The sequence below is a fragment of the Ciona robusta genome, chromosome 5 (assembly GCF_009617815.1).
Source record: "Ciona robusta chromosome 5, ASM961781v2".
Taxonomy (NCBI): Eukaryota; Metazoa; Chordata; class Ascidiacea; order Phlebobranchia; family Cionidae; genus Ciona; species Ciona robusta.
In genome coordinates this window covers 5,585,203-5,608,124 of record NC_143239.1, presented here as the reverse complement: position 1 = coordinate 5,608,124, position 22,922 = coordinate 5,585,203, and the positions used below count along the sequence as shown (strand labels likewise).

General features: G+C 38.3%; 3 protein-coding genes across 5 annotated transcripts; 1 reads left to right on the top strand and 2 right to left on the bottom strand.

Annotated features, from left to right (window-relative positions):
* Positions 1–28: 28 nt before the first annotated feature.
* LOC149735947 (uncharacterized) lies at positions 29–16,520 on the top strand. 2 transcript variants are annotated; one of them, XM_089877787.1, is made up of 9 exons: positions 29–1,105; positions 1,391–1,518; positions 7,944–8,071; positions 8,490–8,601; positions 11,937–12,101; positions 12,282–12,453; positions 12,912–13,004; positions 13,205–13,323; positions 13,729–16,520. In XM_089877787.1, exons 1-9 carry the CDS (start codon positions 1,099–1,101, stop codon positions 15,982–15,984), a joined length of 3,180 nt encoding a protein of 1,059 aa, XP_089733913.1. In that variant the 5' UTR covers positions 29–1,098; the 3' UTR covers positions 15,985–16,520. The 2 variants fall into 2 exon arrangements, with proteins under 2 accessions (XP_089733913.1, XP_089733912.1); XM_089877786.1 differs by lacking the exons at positions 29–1,105; positions 1,391–1,518 and adding an exon at positions 6,080–7,609.
* On the bottom strand, positions 1,531–6,389 carry LOC149735948 (uncharacterized). The gene is made up of 9 exons (XM_089877791.1): positions 6,287–6,389; positions 5,881–6,086; positions 5,336–5,524; positions 4,990–5,105; positions 4,648–4,769; positions 4,366–4,444; positions 3,861–4,304; positions 3,385–3,651; positions 1,531–3,330 (listed from the first exon to the last, which is right to left on the bottom strand). Exons 1-9 carry the CDS (start codon positions 6,314–6,316, stop codon positions 2,576–2,578), a joined length of 2,208 nt encoding a protein of 735 aa, XP_089733917.1. The 5' UTR covers positions 6,317–6,389; the 3' UTR covers positions 1,531–2,575.
* Positions 16,521–17,206: 686 nt separating the features above from the next.
* LOC149735946 (beta-1,3-N-acetylglucosaminyltransferase lunatic fringe-like) lies at positions 17,207–22,442 on the bottom strand. 2 transcript variants are annotated; one of them, XM_089877815.1, is made up of 9 exons: positions 22,283–22,442; positions 21,521–22,197; positions 20,577–20,625; positions 20,029–20,071; positions 19,602–19,661; positions 19,095–19,218; positions 18,545–18,645; positions 18,225–18,390; positions 17,207–17,497 (listed from the first exon to the last, which is right to left on the bottom strand). In XM_089877815.1, exons 2-9 carry the CDS (start codon positions 21,941–21,943, stop codon positions 17,336–17,338), a joined length of 1,128 nt encoding a protein of 375 aa, XP_089733941.1. In that variant the 5' UTR covers positions 21,944–22,197; positions 22,283–22,442; the 3' UTR covers positions 17,207–17,335. The 2 variants fall into 2 exon arrangements, with proteins under 2 accessions (XP_089733941.1, XP_089733943.1); XM_089877817.1 differs by having other exon boundaries at positions 21,521–22,434.
* Positions 22,443–22,922: the final 480 nt, after the last annotated feature.

The window sequence follows — 22,922 nt, the reverse complement described above, 5'->3', positions numbered from 1 at the left end:
TTGACTGTTCGAATTATATACACATGCTACAAGCGTGCTTTAAAACATACGACATGACATACCCTATAAAATAACCTTACCACAAATTATATTATCTTATTTAGTTTTAATTCAACAGTTTCGAAAGTACAATATAGTAGAGTGGGGAAATACGGGACACCTTTAGCACACAATATCGAAATAGCCTGACCGTGTTTTAAACAATTAATAACAACGGTCTATGGCAGTCGTGGGGATGCGATTTTACAATTCTTTAAATGTTTTTCGTTTACCACCAAATGTGACGAGAAACTAGAATAAAAAGGTGTCTCCATTTCTCCCACCCTACTATATGTAGAAGTAAATTAAATTTACGAAGTATAAGTAATTGCGCAATACTGTCTCGCATATTCATTTACACGACCGCGTGCAAGTGCTTGACGTTTTAGGCGTTGACTTGATCCCAATAATACACTGCTGTTAATATACGTGATTAAACTAATGCAACTTCACCATTTGTGTATTTAGTTAAGCGGATAAGACTAAGTTTCATTGTCCAAATGCACGCGGTCACTCTTTGCCCGCTTCGGCTGAAAAAACAGCATAGCGGTAGGCGATTAATATATCGGATTAGGGTAATCACCTCGAATTGGCAGGGGCGCAGACGCTTAGCGGCTGTGAAACGATATATAAATGCTTGAGAACGCTTATGAATATCAATGTAGTACAGGAGACGACTGGGCCGTTTAGTTCTTCCAGTTTTGAGGTAGCATGGCAGAAGGGAGTTAGGTTAAAGCAGCGAATGTCGGTATCTCAATTGAAAAAGCGAGGCTGTTTCATTCGGAAATAGTTCAGTTATGAGTCGTAAACGACGACCGTAACAAAGCACAAGCAGGCCTCAACAGAAACAGGCCTTAATGGGAAAAAAAAGATTCTTAGTAAAACTGTAAATAAACCATTTTAAAATCGCGCCATTGACCAGAGTCATTCCTTCCGTCGTATAAATGGCAACGCGTGATAATTCAAAATGTTCTTATGAGAATTTCGTGGCATTGACGCGGGAATTATTAAAAAAAGGTATGCAAGTAGTAAAGAGTGGGCAGCATTGAAGCTGGTGTTATGCTATGTAGGTACAACTGGCAGCAGTTACTTTTTAAAATAGAATTTTTAACCCACTTTTGAAACCATTTTCTTGGTCGTTTTTGTAATTAAAATCGTATATGTAAGAAAGTGAAAAGTAAATTATAAAACATCCAGTGTGAAAGCATGCTGTTAATATTGTTTGGAATTCCTAAAAGACGTATTTGTAAAGACTATTTCATCTTTATATGAGGTCATTTCAACTTTTAAAGGCGTGAGCCGTGTGTAGAGAAAATTTTTATCTTTCAATTTTGACTTCTTCTTTTGACAGTGGTCGTGAACAAGATGGTAGTTCTGGCAGAGTCGGCAAGGACTCCCCGCTGTTGCACCTTTGTCTGCCGCCCTCGACCGTGGGAAATGTCAGCGTCTGCCGTGCCGATCTACAACTTCAACCGTCAGGTTCGTAGAGAATTAGGCCCTTTGAAAGTTGTTACATTATAACTACCCTTGTATCATATCTTTTGCACTATGGTCCGGTTATGGTGTAACCATGGTTTTAGCATTTTTATCGTGTTTCCATGGTTTCAGGATTTCACAATCTGCGTACAATGAATTTTTTGAACAGAACATTACTGGAGCGGGTTAGGTTTATTGCCAATTTGTGCAATAACTTTCTGTTCGGTTCTTAGGCTTAATATTAATTATGTGTGTATTAGCATTAGTGTATGCACCTTAACTGCTGCATAGTCGATTTTAACAACGGCCGTATTGCTTTCAGCGGGAAATTAAAATATGAACTCTGTTCATTCTTTGGTTATCCAGTTTGATGCCACACACTGCACCGGACTAAATGACCAAAGTCAGAACGGCGTACACTTTCACATATTAAATGCGAGTGTCGGCAAAAATATTCTTAATGTTGTAATGTTTTACATTATGACACTTAATATGTGTCTTACATTATGGCACGAATTGTCGTCCACTGCACGAAACAGCATTTGGGGTACCCACCTATCTTTGGTGAACTAGTTTTTTGTTTGTTTCACAAACCTGGTTTTCCAATGTGCGGTTGATTGGCCTGCTCACCCCGCGTGTCTTGTGGGCTGTTCGTTATACTGACGTACCAACATGCGTTCTGGGATTGTCCGCGGGGTTAGTTAAAAAGTAAGACGTCAGAAGTCACTACTAATCATGGCATCCCTTTAGACCAAAGTTTAGACAGTGTTGTCACCGCCTCACACATTTAAAAACCGCAAGATTTTGGTCTGCCGATAGTTACCTACGCTACGCGACCGAGAGATCTCATCGGTTCAATCAAACAAATGCTATATCTGCGTATCAGACTGCATCAAAATTAATTATAAATGAGCTTGTGGCTGGGCCAGGTGTCAAAAACCTCAAAACCATATGCTTTCCGTAGTTTTTACACCCTAACTAAATTGCTGGCGACTTCCAATGCGGTTTCAGGGTGCGCAGAACCATTAACACTGCCAGGGATATCAGTTGGATGTTTATTTCACCGTTTCGAGCGCATCCGTAGCACCACGTCTCTGCGACGAATATTTCGACCGCAAGATGGCAGTGGTGAGGGGGGTGTGACCTTCTGAGGCCGATTTTTGGCGATGGCGGTGATGCTCGATGTTTCAAGAAGTTTTTTCGCCTTCTGCGTCCGCCGGTACAGCAGCTTATCATGATCTTGCAAGCATGCGTAGTTCAGCCCTTCCACGAAATCCTCAATAGTTATGACTTCGGGTGACATTGGTTCTTTAGCCGCATGATAAGCCGCTGATTGCCGCGAGAACTTCCCAATGTTCCCGGCGTATGCAACTCTCCGTACAGGGGACGCGGACTCTCCTCTCGCCTCCCACGCCGAATACTTTGTCGGTCGTTGATCTTTTGGCCTATCGTGCTCACCGGAACTTTTAGGGGTATGATCGTAATTTACAATTCTCTGTGCTTGAAAAAACGTGGCGGGCTGTGCAGGGCATTTACTCACAGCCGGGGATTTCTCTTTTCTTGCCGATCCCCAAACGCTTGCGGGGCTAGCGGGCTTGCGCGTTAACCCAGAGCGCTTTCGGCAGCCATGAGAGCAGGTAAGGTTATATTTGACAATCTGACTTCGGTTTTTTCGTTCTCTCGGAGGCCGGGCGAACACTTCTGGGCCGAAAGCGTCGGTTTTCTTAGGCGGTATGCTCTCTGGACCAAATTCTGCGGTGGCAAGGCTTTGTTTTGGTGGTGGTACCGGCCTGGGGGTGTTTGTGACCGGCAGAGCTGAAAAAAGCCTTTTTTGGTACACATATAAATATATACAGACAAAGCACTAACCTGTGTTTGACGTCAATCGCTGGAATTTTTCTTTCGTCACCTCTCGCAGATGACGCACGCGCCTCGTTTCATCTATTTTAATGTTTATGACATTTGGTGACGTAAAGGGCCGCTGAGCAGAAGCAATTGGTTCTGTTGTCTTGCGGCCTCTTGACTCCTTTGAGTTTGACTTCAACTCGTGGTCGCTTTTTCGCTGACAGACTGTTGACAGGTTCCCTGCCTGCCTCTCCTCGTAACGCAGCCGGAATAACGATTTCCGAACGTCTTCTACAAGAGATCAAAGCTGTTTAATTAATCTATGGTCCTATGTCGACTTTAATCGAAATTGGCAGTTAGAGGGGTAAACTCTATTTCTAATATTACTGATTCTCACCCATACATGATTATATGACCCAATTCAATACAAACCTCAAACAACATACAAACAGTTATCTATACCGTCAATATACATTATTATTGAAATGATTGAACCAGACCTTGTGCTGGTATCTTGGGGTACTTCACCACCACCCTCGTTGCAGCCAGCCTCTGGTCCATCTTTGGAAGACCTGTTTTCGGGGATCCTCCGCAGATTATCATTTCCTTTTCTTCGTTCACTTCCACCAAGCGCGAAGCTGCTGGCGGCTTCCTCTTTACCCGAACCTTTGGACTCGGAGATTGGGCAGAGCTCGGTACACTGCTTCTATTTTGCACGTGAGGCTTCGGCTTCGGAAGGTTACCGAAGGTCGAGGCCGCTTTCTTAGGCCTCGACTTCGGCTTCGTTGCCTCGCTCTCTTCTGTGCCAGTTGGGGCCGCAGGGGGGTCACTCTTACTCTGTTTCTCCCGCTTTCGTTTATGGGCAGGCATGACGTGGTGATGAGGTTGGTTACCCATTCGTTCTTGAAGATATTTAAGCACGATGTCAGCTCGGTCGAATCCACCTTTAAAACGATAATCGCCATTTATTGTTTGCAAATTGACTTTAAAATTCAATAGTCGTACCGTTCGGCTCGTTTGCAGGGTGCATGTAATCCATTGGAGGGTTTCTTGCCAGTTCTCGGAAATTACTATCTCCAATCGCCTGCAAGCACAATAACACATTACATAAAAAGTATTGTAATACAAACATCCTAGACTGTATAACTATGTATAGAAATCCTTAGCCATGCGTTAGCAAAATGGAAAAATATTTAATTAAAGCTACTTATGCAGTAACTCGTGAGAAGGTATGAGGTGCATTAAACAGAACAACCACTGTAGTATTTCATTTACTCATTTATTCACCTTGCTATCATGAAGATTTTGTGGGAGATTTCGTTTCAGCCACGAATGGACGACCATGTCTTCAATCGTCATTCGTTTGTTCGGTTTCATTTTAAGCAAGCCACGTATCAGGTCTTTACAATCTGGGTGCAACTGTAATTAGCGGGTATAATGTCGAATCATGTATACTTGGTTGCAAAATAGAAAAACGCTGTAGCTGCCGCAAAAGTATTCGCTTCGTAACTATATAGAAAGTATACATAAAATTCGTTTATAACTTCTAAAATAGTCCCGCCATGCGATGATAAACAATTAATGTTCATGTTTTCATCTTTAAAATGCACTATATACCCCATAACTTACCTGCAGAAAGACAGACTTTAAAACAGACTGGTTTCTTCATTGCACGAAGCACCGCCTCTGCGCTTGACTCTTTGAATGGTAACCCACCGTTGACCATTGCGAACAGAATGACTCCTCTGTCAAGATCAAATTATTAAGGTAAATTTAAAGAAACAAATTTACCATATATATGAATATAAAGACACAGCAGATTCATAATATGAGAACCAATTTAAAGGGTTATCCATGCGTTGGCAATTGCAGCAAAAGTTGGCAAAGATGCGTTTTCCGCTTTAAAATATCTATGCGGTTCTATAAGCGTGTATAAATTCAAACCGTCACTTTTGCTTTGGCAGAACATACTTACAAGCTCCATAAGTCAGCTAGCTTTCCGTTGTATTTTTGTTGCCGTAAGATCTCAGGCGGTGTGTATGCGTAACTCCCACAGTGTGTTTGAAGAAGCTCTCTGCTCTGGTTAGGTTCGATTGCGAAACCAAAATCGCTCAGTTTCGCTTGGTTGTTTTGCGCAAGCAGAATATTCTCGCACTTTAGATCCCTAGAACCGTTGCGTATAATATTTGATATTTTGTAAGCATTTGCTGTAGCAGTACAATACGTTTGTAAACAGAATCTCCATGTAAAAACGCCATATTAATCAGTTTTGAACATAAAACGGTGTAAAACTTTGCTGTGCGTTAATTGGACGTAAAAAAATCACTGCTACAACCCTAAATTGGATTGAATGAATAATGTAACTTATTTACCCTTGCGTGCCAACACATCAGTTGTTATAACACGGTTGTTCAAATTCCCGCTAATATATTTAGGCGTTTTCTTATCCAGAAATATGCCTTTATGCTACGTGATCAAGGCGCTGCTGTTGCAGCTTATCAATAGTTACGTATTTTTTACCTGTGAGCGACACCGCGGGAGTGTATGAACTGTACCCCGGCCAAAATATCTCTGAACATTGCCCTTGCTTTATCCTCGGTTAAACAGTTTGCATTTGCCCTCTTTGCATAACATTTATTAATGTAAGTCAAGAGATCTCCGCACTCGGCATACTCGAGCACCATGTACACCCGTTTGGAAGTAGCGAACACATCGTACAACTGAATCTGTAATGTTTATTGTCTTTAGAAACGATTTAGCGTCTCATTTTGACCTACAAGTCTACACTGCATTCATATTACAAACATTTTTATTCTCAAGTTATCCAATTTGCAAATAGATTTTTATACGACTTAAAACAAGGGTTTAAAAGATTATTCATGGAGTTTTTTTTTGTTGTTTAAAATTTACGAATAGTTTAACCTACCACGTTGCTATGTGTGTAGCACCTGTTCATCGTAGCGACCTCACGCGGCAGGAATTTTGTGATATAAATACTTGGTGTCGAAGTTGTACTGATAATTTTAATCGCAACCTGTATAGAAAAAGTATTGTATAACATAACTTTTAAGTTGCGATAAAATATACATTGATTTACTGTTTGAAAAATATGTTGTTACAACTATTGAAAGGGAATCAATACAAAATAAAACTTCCAGTAAATCACACACTAAGTTACATACGTGCTAACTCGTTTAAGCGGGCAGGAGGTGTTTGAAATAGAACACCCGTGTTATAAGGACTGTCCTTGCCCCGCGAGAGTATATAAGTTATACATTCATTGCTCTTACCCGCCCGTCTCTGTGTTTATTGAGCAAACGTCGCAGTTTGTAATTTGTTTTTGCTTTTTCTGGAATCGCCTGTCCGAGATATACTTTTGCGTACGCACCCTGACCAAGAAACTTTCCTGTGAGGACGTACCCATTTCTTCTGCACTCTACCGTTTCTTCGGCCAAACTACTGTCCACCAAGTACTCGTTCGTAATGTTTTCGTCGCTCATGTCTACTGTTGTTATTATTTTAACCCTTAATATTTTTACCGGAGGTTTGGGGTAACTGTTACGTAAAGACACTCAATTTGTGACGCATAGACGTCCACTGTTTTAAAATTTGCATACGAATCTGCGTATATTTTGGAAAGCACCGTGAGGGGCAAATAGACTAATAATGTCCCATTTTACTTGCACAAGTTATTATCCAATGAAATAAACAATAAATTGCAAAGAAATAGGTTGAAAACCATGAAATGAAAATGTTGTATTTACGTCTTACTATTACATCTGTTGTTTATTGTCGTAATATAATAAATAAACATTAAAATACCAATACCAACGCGTATTTCTTATAGAAAACTTATATTTGCCTGTGTAAAATGCTAAATACGGAAAAGTTTTTAATAAATTAAAGCGCACTCCCCAATTTTTAACGACATCAGACGAGTCATCCGTAAAAGTCGCAGTGGCGGGGAATCTTTTTTCAGAATTTTAATTTTAATTTGGAAATCGTGTTATAAGTAAATGAAGCGTAAAATTGTATAGAATCAATTTATGGCAAAATGACAGCTCAAGCTACCCCTAGTATCACAGAACTGGATACGTTTATGTCCAGTATCGTAAACTACATCAGAAATACGTCAATAGACCCGGAATATTGCTTCGAGAAAGATTTTAAATTAGAATTCAAACATCGTTTCGTCTACCCGAACCAATACCCGGGATATTCACAGAAAATTCTTGATCTGAAAGCAAAGGTATTGATTGGCGATTTTGTAGACGTGCTGTTTTAGAGAGTCTGTAACATTGTGCAATTTTTATGCAGCCCATAATTTATTCCATGTACACAAAAATAATTTAACACATTTAAAAAAAATGAAAAAGTCACATACTTGGTAACTCGTCAGTGGGCATGAGGTGTATAGAATAGAATAGGACAAAACAAAACATAAAAAACAATCACTTATTAAGATACATACAGGGTAACTTGTAAGTGGGCATGAGGTGTATGAAACAGAACACTTGTGTTATAACGACTGTCATTGCCTCGGAATGTGAGGATAAAAACGTACATTCAAATATTTGATACAGAACCACAGCACTGAGGAGATCCTTGGTTTCCAACTTCTTCCTTACAAGTTCTGTACCAATGACATGTGTCTACCAATGCTAAATAAAGGCTTTATGACTGAGCTGTGGAAATACCAAATTCAGAATCGGTTTGTAACCTAAACAATATCAAGAATGTTAATATACAGATGTACTGTCCGAATTCGAGGACAGAAAAGTTCAAAAGAGTAATCCACATAATTTTGGACATAGACGAGTGCATGACTTCATGAGTGCATGACAATATGACACTATATATTTTAACATCCCAGTCTAAAAGTCTTATGCCTAAAACCGTAGAATATGCTTCTGTGCAAATGGATAGAGCCAAAGAACACTCCATTCGCCATATACTCAATAAGATTTTCTGTTTAACAATGTTAGCCAAGATTTTAAAAAAGGTCAAAAAATCATTGCTGCTATAATTCTCTTCATATGCTGTTGTTAATCAAAGTTGCCACATTAAAATCTTTGTAAGTTTTTTGTATTTTATGACTGTTGCGTTATAGCTATTCCTAATTTTTACAGTTTGTTAAGCCACCTCCAACCCCAAGGAATATCTCTCTACAAATCTGTGGATGTTCTTTTGAAAGTTATGATTCAGTCCAACCGACGTTACGCTAAGATTGCTGTTTACAAAGTAAGAAACATTTTTTTACCTTGTTAATTTAAAATTAAAACTTCACAAGCAGGTTACTTAAATTTCACAAACCTAACCCTGATCTGCATAGGCGCCGATTTTTTTAAATTGCAGAAGAGGCCACGTTTATGATGACGTCATTCGTTTGGGAGAAATTAGGAAAATACGGTATATGCGAGTTTTTTTTCACTCGCGCCAAAACACGATTAAGCTATACTTTCCATGGCAGCAGTAACAATAACGGCGACTATTAAAGTTTGCCAAAACTGCTGCCTATCGTTCATACGGGTATGAAACTGGCAAAATCACACAGTCAAACTCGTTCGTCGTTCTTTGAAGGACGTTGTTCCTACGATACGCACACGAACATTAATGACGCCTCAAGAAACATCAATGGTGTTGATTATTACATAGGTCTTAATTTTGTACAGATCTAGTGTTTGAGGGGTTTTTAAATCACTTAAACTGTTTGTGGATCGTTTTTAAGCGATTCGCAACTTAGGCTTTGCCTGTCAATCGTTACTTTCGATGACGTATTAATTTTACGAGCAGCTAAAGTTTGTTCCAAAATAAGTAGCAAGCACCTATGTCTGCAGATGGCTGTTAAAGTACTTAATTGAATCCAAGGACATCCGCCACGCCAAAAGATTAAACCGTTAAGTTAAAGCTTTAATGTGTTGAATACAGACCAATGAATGAATGAATGAATGTAACTTACTTTATCCTCGCGTGGCCGGAAAACGACAGTCGTTATCACACGGGTTTAACACCTCGTGCCAGCTTACGAGTTAACATGTATGTTACTTTGTGGGTGATTATTTTTTTGGGAATTTTTTAATTTTTTATGTATGGCTGATAATTTGGACAACCCATTAGTGACCACTGGGTTGGAGCAATTGTCGTTAAGTGTCTTGCCCAAGGACACATACGCCCACAATCATAGGCGCCAAGTTACGGGGTGTTGGGGTGGCATGGCCACCCCATAGATTTTTTTATTAAAAAAAAAAATTAAAAAAAAAAAAAAAAATTTTGACAAAAATTAAAATTTTTGATTTTTTGGCTAGAAAGTGATACGTCAAAATCGTGGTCGTAACGTTATTTTAATTACCGAAAACTAAGCTGAAATATTACGCGCGATGCCTTTGGGTTGTAAGCCAACCTATACTGGGACCAGGGGAGGTCAGAATAACTGATTACGCATTATCAGGGGAGGCTGTTTTGCTGTCATGACCGGTCCTTTTTTTCTGCAGACACGCACGCAGCCAGAAAGTGCTAAGACGCGCGCACACATGCGTTGCATTCCATATTACATTCCTTCGCTTGGAATTGGAACATTTTTTCTTCAATTGTTTTGTCACTTGCCCTATTACAACGTAACTATTAATTATGACGTTTCATAATATAACAATCTGGAGGAATGTGCTAACTGCCCGACCAATCAAAGTTCAAAACATCGTGTATGAGCGTCACATTTTTACGCTCTGCGCCGGCATAGGAAATAAAGGAATGCATGCGGTAGCATACATTCCACACCTAACAAGCGAAGCAATCGTTGTGAATTTATTCTCGTGAAAAACAACGTAATGAACTCTGGTTCTCGTGCGGTGTTTTCAACAAACGATGTTTTTTGGCTTCTGTCCAATTGCGCACGATGTTGCAATCCTTATCTATATTATATCTCGTTCACTCGCTAATCAAAGGTGAAATGTTTATGCACGTCGGAAGATCGTTGTTTTTTTTCAACATTGAAATGCAAATATAAAACGAAGGTTTGAGGACCGTTCTTATTTTTACAATCATAAAAATGACATTTAAAACTTTGTAAGTACAGAACGTTGTACTCGTGGAACACCCATTGCGATCGGCAAACGTGTTGCTGCAGTAAACAACATTAAACTGTTTTGATTGGGAGAAAACAATTGGTAAGTCAGTGTAATTATGGCCAAATACGCCAATCCCAATATAAACGTTTAATAAAACACAGCTACTTTAATCTTTACTGACCTCAAACATAAAACACGCGCATTTAGTTTACTTTTGCAAGGTTTACAATGAACGCGTCAATCGCTATTGTGATGCAAACAATCAACGCGTCAATTGGTATTATGACGCTGAAAATCCACGTCACAATCGCTACTATGTTGTAATAAACAATCTGCTAAGGCAACCCAATTAATATTATATTGCTTATTCGCGCACTGAACAATACTTTGCCGTGTTGCATGTCCTCGCACATGAAGCGCTGCTCTAAACATTTGCCGTCATCTATGACGTCATAATGATTATTACGTCATACGATTTTTACGTCACTATAGCCGGCCACCCCATGAATGAAGCAAAACTTGGCGCCTATGCCCACAATGGTAGCAGCGACGAGCCTTGAACCCATTACCTAATGGTTACAGGCAGGCGCGCTAACCACTACGCCACGGCGCCGGTATGTTAAAAAAAATATATGTGTTATGTGTTATTTGTTTTATTTTAATACAGTCGTTGTATAACCGTATTTGCAAAGGCGCTAGCCATATACTCATAGCAAGCTGTTTTAAGTATAAAACTAACGTATGTTCACTTTTCGTTAAAGTTTTAATAAACAGTCTCCACCGTAAACGTACACTATTCAGTTTCCTTTCTCTTGGATTGCTAATAATGAACGCGTCAAACCGTATTATGACGTCAATAATCGACGCATCAAATAATAATATGACGCAAATAATCAGCGTGTGAATCGCTACTATGTCGTAACAAAGCATTATGCGTGGACGCTTGGTTGAGAAAAACATTACGGAAAATGATCTTTGTTACGCCAATCGATGGCGTAATAACTGAGTACGTTTGAATATATAGTTCTTTAGCTATTTGCGGGCTTAAAACGACTGGTTCTTTAATTTTAAACGGGTTTTATTAATAAAATGCAGTTATACGCAGCAGGTGCTGCACCGTCTGCATAATATCCAGAGTAGGCCGGCCTGGTCTGCACCATATAAAACGGCGCCCATGCTGATCTGGTGCTCGTTAAGTTGAACGATTCTTTTTTAGTAAAATATATTAGGATCCATTCTGATACAATAAAAGACTGATGATGCCATTTAGGCGAAATATATATATATAATATATATTTATCTCTAATACAACACTTGGTTTTGTCTGTTACATATTCGTAGCATATTATCCTTGCAGGCAGGTTGTTTTGTAACCATTGACCATTGTACATGCTTGTCATAAGTTAAGTTATAAGTTGGTTAGTCCTTTGGCTACTTATTTTTGTCAAGTTATTTTGCTGTACCTTTCGCACAAAACTTGGAACATTTTTCTAACTTGAGTATTTCTTGTAGCTAATGCCAGGAAGAACTAAAGTTCAGTTCTGCTGTGTTGAGGATTTAAGTCGAGAGTACGAAAACTTTAAGCTGGACTCTGAGTATGACAGTGGCATGCTAGAACTATTGGATGAAACACCAGTAAAGTATATGTCTCTACGTGATCAATTGATGTGCTCACAGGTTAGACCAGTGTTTTTCAATCTATAGTTGTACCAACAACCGTAATATTTAGGTGGTAAGGTGTTTTTTAGTCGCGTACAACGCTTATTTTTATTTTTCATATGATTCTGTGTACTTATGAGCCAATTTATACATAATCTTTTATATTTGTGAGCAAATTTTCACATGATCGTTTCATAGATCATGGTTCATGAGCTTCATGAGCACAAAGTAGACGGGCGAACCATGTTCTTTAACGAAGACGCCCCGCGACAAATAACTCCAGTAACCGTTCTCACATTCACTTCATTAAGACCAAAATTCTCTCTTCATACTCTTGGCTACAACAGGATTCTACCAGCAACTCCAGCTTGTGAGTTTACTTACATTCTATTCTGGGCCAAATCTGGCCCAAGTCCCAGGGTATTGTTAAGGGCCTAGGATTAGGACTGATTTGGCTCATTACCCCAACAACCAGAAAGTTTTGGTTAAATTATTTATGCAACCAGTAAAACTCTTTTTTTTCGTGTAACACAGTTTTTTGCAACAAATTTAGTTCTCTATTTATTCTATTTATTCAGTTACTTCTAGTGCTAGGGCATAATGTAGATAGTTTCTCAATGACTTATCTGGTATGAAAAAATATAGTGTATTTTTGATGTTGTGTTCCCAGTTCAAGTTTTGCCGGAAAGCAGACAAAACGTTGGAAACACGCTACGTTTTTCCATACTAGATGAGTCGCTTTGAAATATTTATGATATTTATCATTCAACTTTGCTGAATGCGCGTCATAACGGATGTTTTTCTCTAAGTTCTGTATATTTTATTTAGTTGTAATTGAAGTAAAGGAAGGAAATGTCATGATGGCAAACGGACAGATGCAGACAAAAAGAAAAAGAAAGTTACGGCCAGCTGACTTAACAAGTATGTAGTTAATCATCTAATATATTTTGTATTAGAATAGATAGTTCAGTACTTCTTACAAGTTGTTTGTTGCAATTTTTCTAAAGAGAGCTTTTACTAATACGATTGAGGCCCAAAATGTAAAGTATTCTTAAAGAGTTTTATAGTTTTGCCACTTTGAAAAGAAATATTTAATTTTTAAAACATTCCACTTAACAAAGATGCTGAAGCGAAAAAATCTGCCAAACATGAAAATCCTGTTGTCTTCACGACTTCTATCTCACAAGCGTTCATACCTTTTCCTTGTAATGAACTTCCAAACAACCTAGTTCAGCCACAGGTTCGTAGAACAGTTATTTAGGATCTTTATTAATGAAGCACTGCTGTTGTGTTTTACAATTTTCATTAAAAGAATTAATCAATAGAACTTATTTCCACCCTAACCAACATAAAACAGAACACCTGTGTTATAACGTCTGTCGTAGCATGCCATGCGAGAATAAATAAGTTACATTAATAAATTCAATATAATAGCCTGCTTTCCAATATTGTAAAAGAAAGAATAATTTAATTCCACCAGCCGTTATCATATCTTCAATAGTTCTTCTAGCTAATGCCGTCTAAATGTTAAATAACCAAATAACTAAAGGTTTTATATTTAAATCCATGTCAGATGAAAAGTAGCAAGCAACATTTTCAGAAATCTTTTCTAGTGCAAATTTCAACATACTAGATGTTTTACCAGGTTGTTCAACCGAAGCCAATGTATTCCATGCAAGCATCCAATTCTGTTCATTTCCCAAGCACTCCTTCCCCCCCTTCCAGAAACCTGTTTAATCCGGTTTCAACCAGTCATACTTCACCCACAGCCTACTTTAACACGACCCTTACATCTACACCTACCATATGTAGTAATGATATGATAGCAATTGCTGCTTTATCTGCTGGAGTAACTCCTGAAAATGTTCATAAAAACAACAACCCTGACAACAACAGCAACAGAAACAAGAGCCAGAACAACAACAACAACAGTTCTAGCAACAACATTTGCAACAATAAGAGCGACAACAAGAACAGCCCTATTGACAACAATGATATTTGCAACAACACCAAGAACAACAACAACAACACCAACAACAGCAACAGCAATAGTATAAACCATACCTATGACTCCTGCCCAAAATTGCCAACAAAAACCACCTCACAAGAACTTAGCAGTTCATTTCTCGATTGTCCATGGATGGACCAACTTTTATCTGAACTACAATGTTTATCAGATACAACAACACTCACTTCTAGTAGCAGCGTAAATCAAAGTATTGAGACTTCTGTTTCACCAAAAAATCCTGAACCTCAATTTCCTACTTTAAACCTGCCGTCGAGCCATACAAGTTCCCAAGACACAAGTGAACGAGTAACAAGTTTGCTGGATTTGCTGAACAAAGACATCAATACTGCCACAACCCCCAAACAACAACCACCAGATCCTGTAACACATTGTGAACTACATTGTTATGAGACCATAAGCACAACAACAGCCAGCCCAGTCCCACATTTAACCGGCTGCATCACTCCAACAAATACAGCATTTGCGTCTCCAAGTCAAAACCCCATCAGTTCAATTTCAAACATGATCACCCACCACTCTACAGGTATCCAAAGTAATTCATCTCCCAGCTCCCACTCAGTATACCACAACCCCCCCAAACCACCAAAGCTGTCAAAAAGCATCAAAAAAGAGTCCAAAGTGCTAAAAACAAAGAAAAAATGTCCGAATTCAGTCAAAAAAGCTGTCACTCCCGCAAAACCCAACACTCCCTCAACCTCTCATGTTGTTTTTGCTGACTCATCTCTAATTTCGCTGAGCGTCCAAATACGAAGACGCAGAAAATCCAGTTTGATTCCCTCACCCAAGCTCTCAGTTTCTGTCGTTCATCCTGTAGTTAAAAACATTCCATCTGTTCGTTTATTAAACCACCTGCAGTCCAGCTTAGTAGAAGTGCAAAGGAGAAGTCTAAGATTAAAAAAATTGAATTTGAATCAAGGCCAGGCAAGAAGGCAAAAACAAGTGAAAGGTAAAAACTCTGAAAAACTGAACTCCAAAAATACCCGAGCCTCAAATTCTCGAACAATAAAAAAAAATTTGTTTACCGGCGAATTTCTATTCGATATTTCGGCAGAATTGGCAGTAAAGGCCACAAAAGCTGTTACAGTGAGTTCAATAGAAAACCAGAGTTTTCAAGACAAAGAAACATCTACACTACAGTTGGACGGTAAAGATTCCGAACCTTTAAAAGAATCCAACAATAGTGTAACACCAATGGGGCAAAAAAACGCACCTAAACACTACAGTCCCCATATGCTGGCCTCTCATGCCTCTAACAACACTTCTCATTCAAATACTGCCAATAACTTGGCAGTCTGTTCCCCTACCAGTGCTATTTCATCTGTAGAAAGTTTCATAAAACGCAGGAAAATGTTCCATGGCCGCCCCTTGATGGTAAAGCATGGCGAACCATTAGACATTGCCCTTACGCAAGATACTTCTATATCAGACCCAAGAAAAAAGCTACCAACAGTGACTACTATTCTACCTTTAGTAAAATGGTCTCATGAAGAAGGAAATAAAGAATTAACTCGAAACCACACAAATGAAAGTGAAAAACCAGAATTAGAATCCTCCAGTATAAGAAACCCTTCTGTTACGAGCAAAGAAAACCAAAATAAATATCTTTTGAACTCAAACGATATTTCTTCACCTTACATGGATGGTTGTTCCCAATTCCGTGTGAATCTGTTATTGCTCCGACATACAGAGAAACCAGATGATCCTCTTCTATTAGAAAATCTTCCGGAAATCAACATCCCAGTTGATCCGGAAGATAGGATACCATTCGGATCCTCCCCACGGGACTTTTTTCCCTCCTCTTCCTCAGAAAGTGAGTCAAACAAGAGTCTTCCGCCCTCCAAACACAAAAACAAAGAATTTCTTCCTAGATAAAATTTAAGACTTCTTGATTTTAAATTTTTTTGAAATTCGCTTCGAATTTTCCAAAAAATCGCTTCTTTTACCTTACAACTAAACCAAAGCTGCTTTGTAACAGCTATATTCATAAGAAACCACGTTTTTACAAAATTTATTCATTTTTTGCTTCTACTCTGTTTCGTATCCAAGGTTATACGTTTTCCAATTTCCGTGCAAATTCCCTTTTTGAGTTTCTGTGCAAGGTCACTTTTCGACTTTCTGTGCAAGTTCCCTTTTCGAGTTTTCGTGCAAGTTCCCTTTTCGAGTTTCCATGCAAGTTCCCTTTTCGAATTTCCGTGCAAGTTCTCTTTTCGAGTTTCCGTGCAAGTTCCCTTTTCGAATTTCCGTGCAAGTTCACTTTTCGAGTTTCCGTGCAAGTTCACTTTCCGTGCAGTCATTCCATCGATGTCTCGTAAGTTTCAATCCCTATGTGTCTTCGTTTGTTCTTTGATCCCTTTCTTTCCTAAGTTCCAGCAACATTCGTTTAAATAAACGTTATAAACGTCCACATACATGAAGACAGGCGCCACATAAGGAACAAGGCTTATACTGTATACATGAATGAATGAATTAATGTAACTTACTTTATCTCGCGTGGCTGGGTTTCGTTATAACACGGGTGTTCATAGACCTCGTGCCAGCTTACAAGTTACCGCTTGTCTAACTTTGTTTAGTGTATAAGCTTAATCGTTTCTACTTGTACCCGTGCTCGCACTTGCTATAGTTAAAGTCAGTTATCTAACGGGTTGTCCAAAGAAGAGGCTTATCATTTTGCTCCAACTTCGTCCGGCGCCGTGGCACAGTTAGTTAGCGCGCCGCCTGTAACTCATAAGGAGTGTGTTCGAGGCTCGATGCTGCTACCATTGTGGGCGTATGTTTCCTTGTTCAAGTCACTTACTGGCAGTTGCTCCAACCCAGTGGCCACTAATTGGTTGTTCAAATTATCAGCCATACATAAAAAAATCATCACCTACAAAGTAACATACATGGTAAATCGTTAGCTGGCACGAGGTACACACCCGTGTAATAACGACCACGTGAGGATAAAGTAAGAACGGCCAGGCAAGGATAAAGTAAGATTCATTCATTCAACTTTTATACGATTGTGGACAAAATTCGGCTAAGGGTTCGAAAGGTTTCTTTGCATCGGTAAAACTTCACTTTCTCTTTGTTTTTTTTTTAAACAAAAACAAAAATCTATGCTTTTATTAATATCTTTATTAACAAATAAGCCTACATCATTTAAAAGTAAATTTTAAAAACGCACAGTGTAGAAAATCCAAGTACAAAAAATGCGGAACTTTACGATATGTTCAAAAACGATTCTCTATCCGGATTTCGTACGATGTACCCTGGAGCATGTGTCTGGCTTTCGTTTACAGTGCAAGGATCGAAACCTTGTCGGGTCTTTACTTATAGGTAGATTATGGCTTGATTCTTGCAGCTGTATGATGTTGTTACGATTGTCGAGGCCGTAGCTCAATGTCACCTGTAAAATAAATATATAAAACAGTGAAGCAAGTACAAGGAAAGGTAGCTTGTTAAAAGCGTATGTAGTGGGTCGGGGGAAGATCGGACAGCTTTAGCACAAAATATATAAATATCCTGGTCGTGTTTTAAACAATTAACAATGGTCTACGAAAGTCGCGAGGACAAGGTTTTATAATTCTTTGAATGTCCTTTGATTACTACCAAAATGTACCAGAAAATAGAGTAAAAAGGTGTCCCATCTTCCACCATACTACTATATGTATAAGCATACAAAGTGAATCTTAATGTAAGTTATATGTCAGTTGTATCATTCTATACCAATTACAGGGAGTTGGGTTTCATATTTCAAAGTAAAAATCTGCAATAATCGCTTGAAACCGATACTTTGTAAATAGGTACGGTTTTCGAATAAACAATTGTAGGCTATATATCAGCTTCGCAATTACGAAGGGTATATAGTTATCTTTACATTATGCTGTTATATAGCAGGGTGGGGAAGATGGGACAATTTTAGCACACATTATCCAAATACCCTGATCGTGTTTTAAAACAATTAACAACAGTCTATGGGAGTCGTGAGGATGCGGTTTTATATTTCTTTGAATGTTTTCTGTTTACTACTAATTGGGACGAGTAAATATAGAGTTAAAAGGTGCCCCATCACCACCCACCCCACTCTATATATGTATGCTAGATCAGATGTTTATGTTTTAAATTAAACCTACCTGCTCAGTCAGTGTTGCCGGGTTTAATTGGCCCAGTGTTTCCAGATGAGAATGCAGTAGATTGGATGACGTTAGTTCGACTGCTAGTCGGTTAGACACAACGAATCCCAGTGTACAGTCGTCAGGAGCGTTTAGATGCTCGGACGTTCGGTATAGCCCACCGTTGCTACAATAAAAAAAGTATATATAAAAGTATTCAGACAAAGTTACATACTTTGTAACTTATAGCACGAGGTGTGTGAAACAAAACACCTGTGTTATAACGACTGTATTTGCCCCGCCAGGCGAGGATAAAATAGTTACATTCATTCACAATATACCTGCACCATGGCTTCATCCTCTGAGCTAAAGCTTTAGAAATACAAACACCAGCTCCACCCGTAGCAAACCAAAAGCCAACTTTCTCTCCTTTGAATGTTGTCTGAAAATACGGGAATCGTTATATAGTAAGGTGGCAGAAGATAGGACACCTTTAGCACATCATATATTTAAATATCCTGATAGTGTTTTAAACAATTAACAACGGCCAATGAAAGACGTGAAAATACAGTTTTGTTCTTTGTTTATTATAATAAAAGCCATGAAAATAAAAAGTGGGCCATCTTCCTCGCCTTATTATATAATATAAATTACTTTTAGATACAGATCGCAAATAAAGAATTCGGTTTCTGTTAGATATTTAATGTCATGTGATTGAATATAACTAAGGAATAAATGTAAGTTTTTATGTCGGCGTGGCGGGCAACGACAGTTGTTCAATATGTTTCACAAAGCGTGCTCACTTTCAGTCACAGGAATTATTTTAAAGAAATTTTCAATTTTTTGAATGTATGGCTGGATATAAAAACAACCTATACTAAATGTACTTACTGTAAACGGATAGTTTAGGCTTGGTTTTCCAATATAAAAGTCCATGTTGTGGTCGTAATCACGCAGTAACATCACAAGTTGATCAACGTTAACATAATTGTCATCGTCAAAATGGCACCACCATCTGTGTATATAATTGTTAAGGTGAAACTTATATATGTTTTGTGTCTGGGTAGTAAGACTGTGGGGTGAGGTAGGACACCTTTAGCACACAATATTCAAATATCCTGTTCGTTTGTTAAACAATTAACAACGGTCTATGGGAGTTATGGACACACGGTTTTATAATTCTTTGAAGGTTCTTTGTTTGCTACCAAATGTGACGAGAAAATAAAAAGAATTCCCATCCTCCCACCCTACTATAATACTATGGGGTGAGATGGACATCCTTATTATCACATAACATTCCACGAGATCAGATCGCACTTGCACATAATAGAACCAAAGGTACTGAGTTTGTAGCTCACACTGGTGACTTTAAATGAAAAATCGAAACCCACAGTATACCTTTTGTTCGACTTTATGTAGAAATCGTATTCTGCTCCTAATTTGCAACTTAGGTCTCGTCTGGAATTAAAACATATTATTTATTCAATTTTTCTTAAATAAATGAATGCGACCTGTTAACCCTCGCGTGTAGCGGGCATCGACAGTTGTTACAATACGTATTTTCTGTTTAGTATACAGCTCGTGCCCACTCACGTTACCAAGCATGTGCGTTTATAGGTGAAAACGGAATAGCAAATATCACATTTTGACAACCTTAACTGACCGTTTAACTAACGCTGGAAAAAAGCGTCTGTTAAAAACGTTTTTTTTTTGTTAAACCTACAGTAAACTCGACATAAACTTTAAAGCATTTATGGGTCATATAAACACATTTATGATAACATGATATAAGAAAACAGACAGTAATGTATAATTTACGACCTACCGTATGTGACTTGAATTGCACATCGTATTGACCATATGTCCATCTGGAAAATTGCTTGGTTTAGTTATTGCAGCGGTTTTGATAAATTATTCATGCTCATAATTAAACAGCGGGGTGTTCGAAACCGGTTTAAGAACAAAAGGTTATAATTACGTTGGCTTATTATTGCTGGTGTACAGTTTAAACTGACAACTAAGTCACAAACAAATCGTTAGGTTTTTTATGTTTTGTGAATAAGGTGTTTCCATGCGTATGTAGTATCGTGGGGTAAGATGAATACCGTTAAGCGTTAACCCATAGGCTATTATCCCATGTTTATTAATTTTATTTTTTTTTTCAACAATTAACAACGCCCTTTCAGAGTCTTGAAGATACGGTTGTATAGTTCTTTTTTGTTTACTATCAATTGGGACGATAAGAGTATTTGAAAACGTGAACCATTCTACCCCAACCTGTAGTAGTGTATACACATCACATTAAATGTTTTTTAATTGTTTAATTGTAACCCCTAAACACACGGAGTCACAATTTATTTTGTTTTAATTTACCAGTTTTCTTGGATAAACCGTCGTCGTCTGTATCCGTAAAAAAGTAGGTCTGTAAAAAAAGGTTTTAACATTAGTCAGTGTTAATTATATATGAATAACGTTTTAAACGTATTTTAAGGTCGAATAATAGGTTGCCCGTTCTATTGATGGCTATATGCTTTCTCTATAGAGAAAGTAACTCTGTATATAACTTGATATCCTAACGTCGTAATGTGCCATTGTAAACAGGTGGTACGTTGGATTAGGTTACCCAAGACGAGAAAGAGAGTATAGCTTTTGTTCTCAGCAATCGATTCGCTTTACAATATAACGACCAAAACAAGCTAGTATATCGCTCCATTTGAACTAAATTCGTTTTAAATGCGTTATAATTCTAAGCCGGCGAGTTACATGGGTTTTAGCTGCGACCTATTCTCTTTTCCTTGATTCAACAGCGCTTTCCTGCTTTTAAAACAAAGCGGAAACGTATAATAATTGCCTCTCCCGTTCCCACCACTGGTTTATAGTGTAGATCCACAAGCCAGTGTATTGAAGGCAATACTGACGGCTTATCACACGAAAGTTGGCTAAAGTGGGCGGATTGATAGACAATTTCCTAGATTACCACAAGCTACTGTTTGCTTGGGATTAGAAGCTGCAAAGTTTGCAATGCAAAAGCTAATGCTTGCTAAAGGCGAAAGGTGTTTCCTTGATTACATCCGACCTCGAACGGCAGATCAAGTTTTAATTAAATTGTCCATTTAGAAACACATGAATGCTTTATATCGCGCCCCTCTACAAGCGGTCAAACTGCAGTGGCGAAAAGCAACAATGCTAAATTTAACAAAACAATCGTATTTCTGGCTATTGAATACACAATCTAAAAATGGACCCACAATTTGTCTGTCAAAAAATATTTTTGTTACAAATATCGCAATATGATTTATTTAACTAACGCAACCTACCTGTTGATTTGCATCCCGAAACCAGGTATCAATAATAACATTAAGTCTTGTTTTGTGAAATTTTCCACTCGTTTTAACGGAGATAAAAATGTCATCTAAATTTGTTTGGTTTTCATGTTTGTTTTCCACAACTTGATTTTTCAAATTTCGGTCGATATATTCTTCGTAATAGTGGTCGGTTCCGTAATAATAAGCCGAGATTTTTCTGTTTATCCTCGGCTGCTGTTGTCTTTCCGTCTCTTTATACCTTAGCTGTATCATATCAGAAACAACATAAATGACCCAAAGTGTAAGACATAACAAAGCGAACAGCCAAAACAGTAGTGTTTGGATTGTAGAAATACAATTTCTCTTCATTTTTTTGTTAACCTGTTTAGCCCTGCAAAAATAATAGCAAATAATTGTTGTACCATAAAATAGCATATATATTAAACTTATAGAGGCAGTTTACTTCACACACGGGTCTGTATCCGATATAATCTCATCAAATGCCTGCATGTTTCATGTTTTAAAAACACACAGGTTGTATATGTATATACTGCTGGGTGTAATCAGCAGGATTCTCTCTTCCAACTAAATGTAAACATGTTTTAACCGTAGGCTTCTTTGAACGACTTCCGTGTTACCGCTATAGGCCTATCCCGTCTTTCCATTTTAATATTCTTCAACCTTCGGTACTGTAAGGGAAAACAATAAAAAAACACATTATTATTAGTATACCGCTTGCCCTGCACTCAAACTATATAGTGTTAAAATGACCACCTGCTCAAACCATGCACCTCGATGGAGCTACCACCGTTGCTCGTGATTCCCAACTCACAAGGCGGCAGCTGATTGTGATGTTTATATGAAAGCCAAACGCTATGGCAGCTGGCAGACGGGAGCTTCTTTACGTCCCAAAGCTAGAGGCGCCGCATCAAATGTACAAGTGAAGCGAAGCGTGGTAGGAACTGGGGGTGCAGTTCTGTTAAGCGACTTAAACTTGCTTTTCCGTTTTACTTGTGTTCGTAAGGAAATTCTGGATGAATCTAAATAAACACTAAATTGATTGACGATCATAAACGCACGTATTTCGTACAAACATATGTTTTCATTTTAGGTTTTTACTTTCATCATACGAAAATAGACAACTGTAAATTTAAGACTAAACACTTCAGCACCGTAACCCGAGCGCACCCCTCACTGGCTGGTAACTGGACGATTAAGGGTTCGAAGCTCGGTATAGTTACCATTGTATGTGTCTTAGGGCTTGAGTGTTAGAAAAAACACTCAACGACAATCGCTCTTACTCAGCGCTCGTTGTCCAAATCAGTGCTTATATTGCAAGCAACAAGCAACAAAATCCTTTATCCTCAATATCACATACTTGGAAACTCTTATCTTATACGAGGCGTAGCCTGTG

Excerpts from the sequence above, each read along its gene's own strand:
- LOC149735948 (XM_089877791.1), bottom strand. The coding sequence starts at position 6,316 with ATGAACAGGTGCTACACACATAGCAACGTG. Across the intron at positions 5,525-5,880 it reads TCCCGCGGTGTCGCTCACAG|GGATCTAAAGTGCGAGAATA; the intron begins GTAAAAAATACG and ends CAACGGTTCTAG. Across the intron at positions 4,305-4,365 it reads CCCTGCAAACGAGCCGAACG|GTGGATTCGACCGAGCTGAC; the intron begins GTACGACTATTG and ends ATCGTTTTAAAG.
- LOC149735947 (XM_089877786.1), top strand. The coding sequence starts at position 7,415 with ATGACAGCTCAAGCTACCCCTAGTATCACAGAACTGGATACGTTTATG. Across the intron at positions 12,454-12,911 it reads TCTACCAGCAACTCCAGCTT|TTGTAATTGAAGTAAAGGAA; the intron begins GTGAGTTTACTT and ends TATTTTATTTAG. Across the intron at positions 13,324-13,728 it reads ACAACCTAGTTCAGCCACAG|GTTGTTCAACCGAAGCCAAT; the intron begins GTTCGTAGAACA and ends ATGTTTTACCAG.
- LOC149735946 (XM_089877815.1), bottom strand. The coding sequence starts at position 21,943 with ATGCTATTTTATGGTACAACAATTATTTGCTATTATTTTTGCAGGGCT. Across the intron at positions 20,072-20,576 it reads CGGTTTATCCAAGAAAACTG|ATGGACATATGGTCAATACG; the intron begins GTAAATTAAAAC and ends GCAATTTTCCAG. Across the intron at positions 17,498-18,224 it reads CGGCAACACTGACTGAGCAG|GTGACATTGAGCTACGGCCT; the intron begins GTAGGTTTAATT and ends TTTATTTTACAG.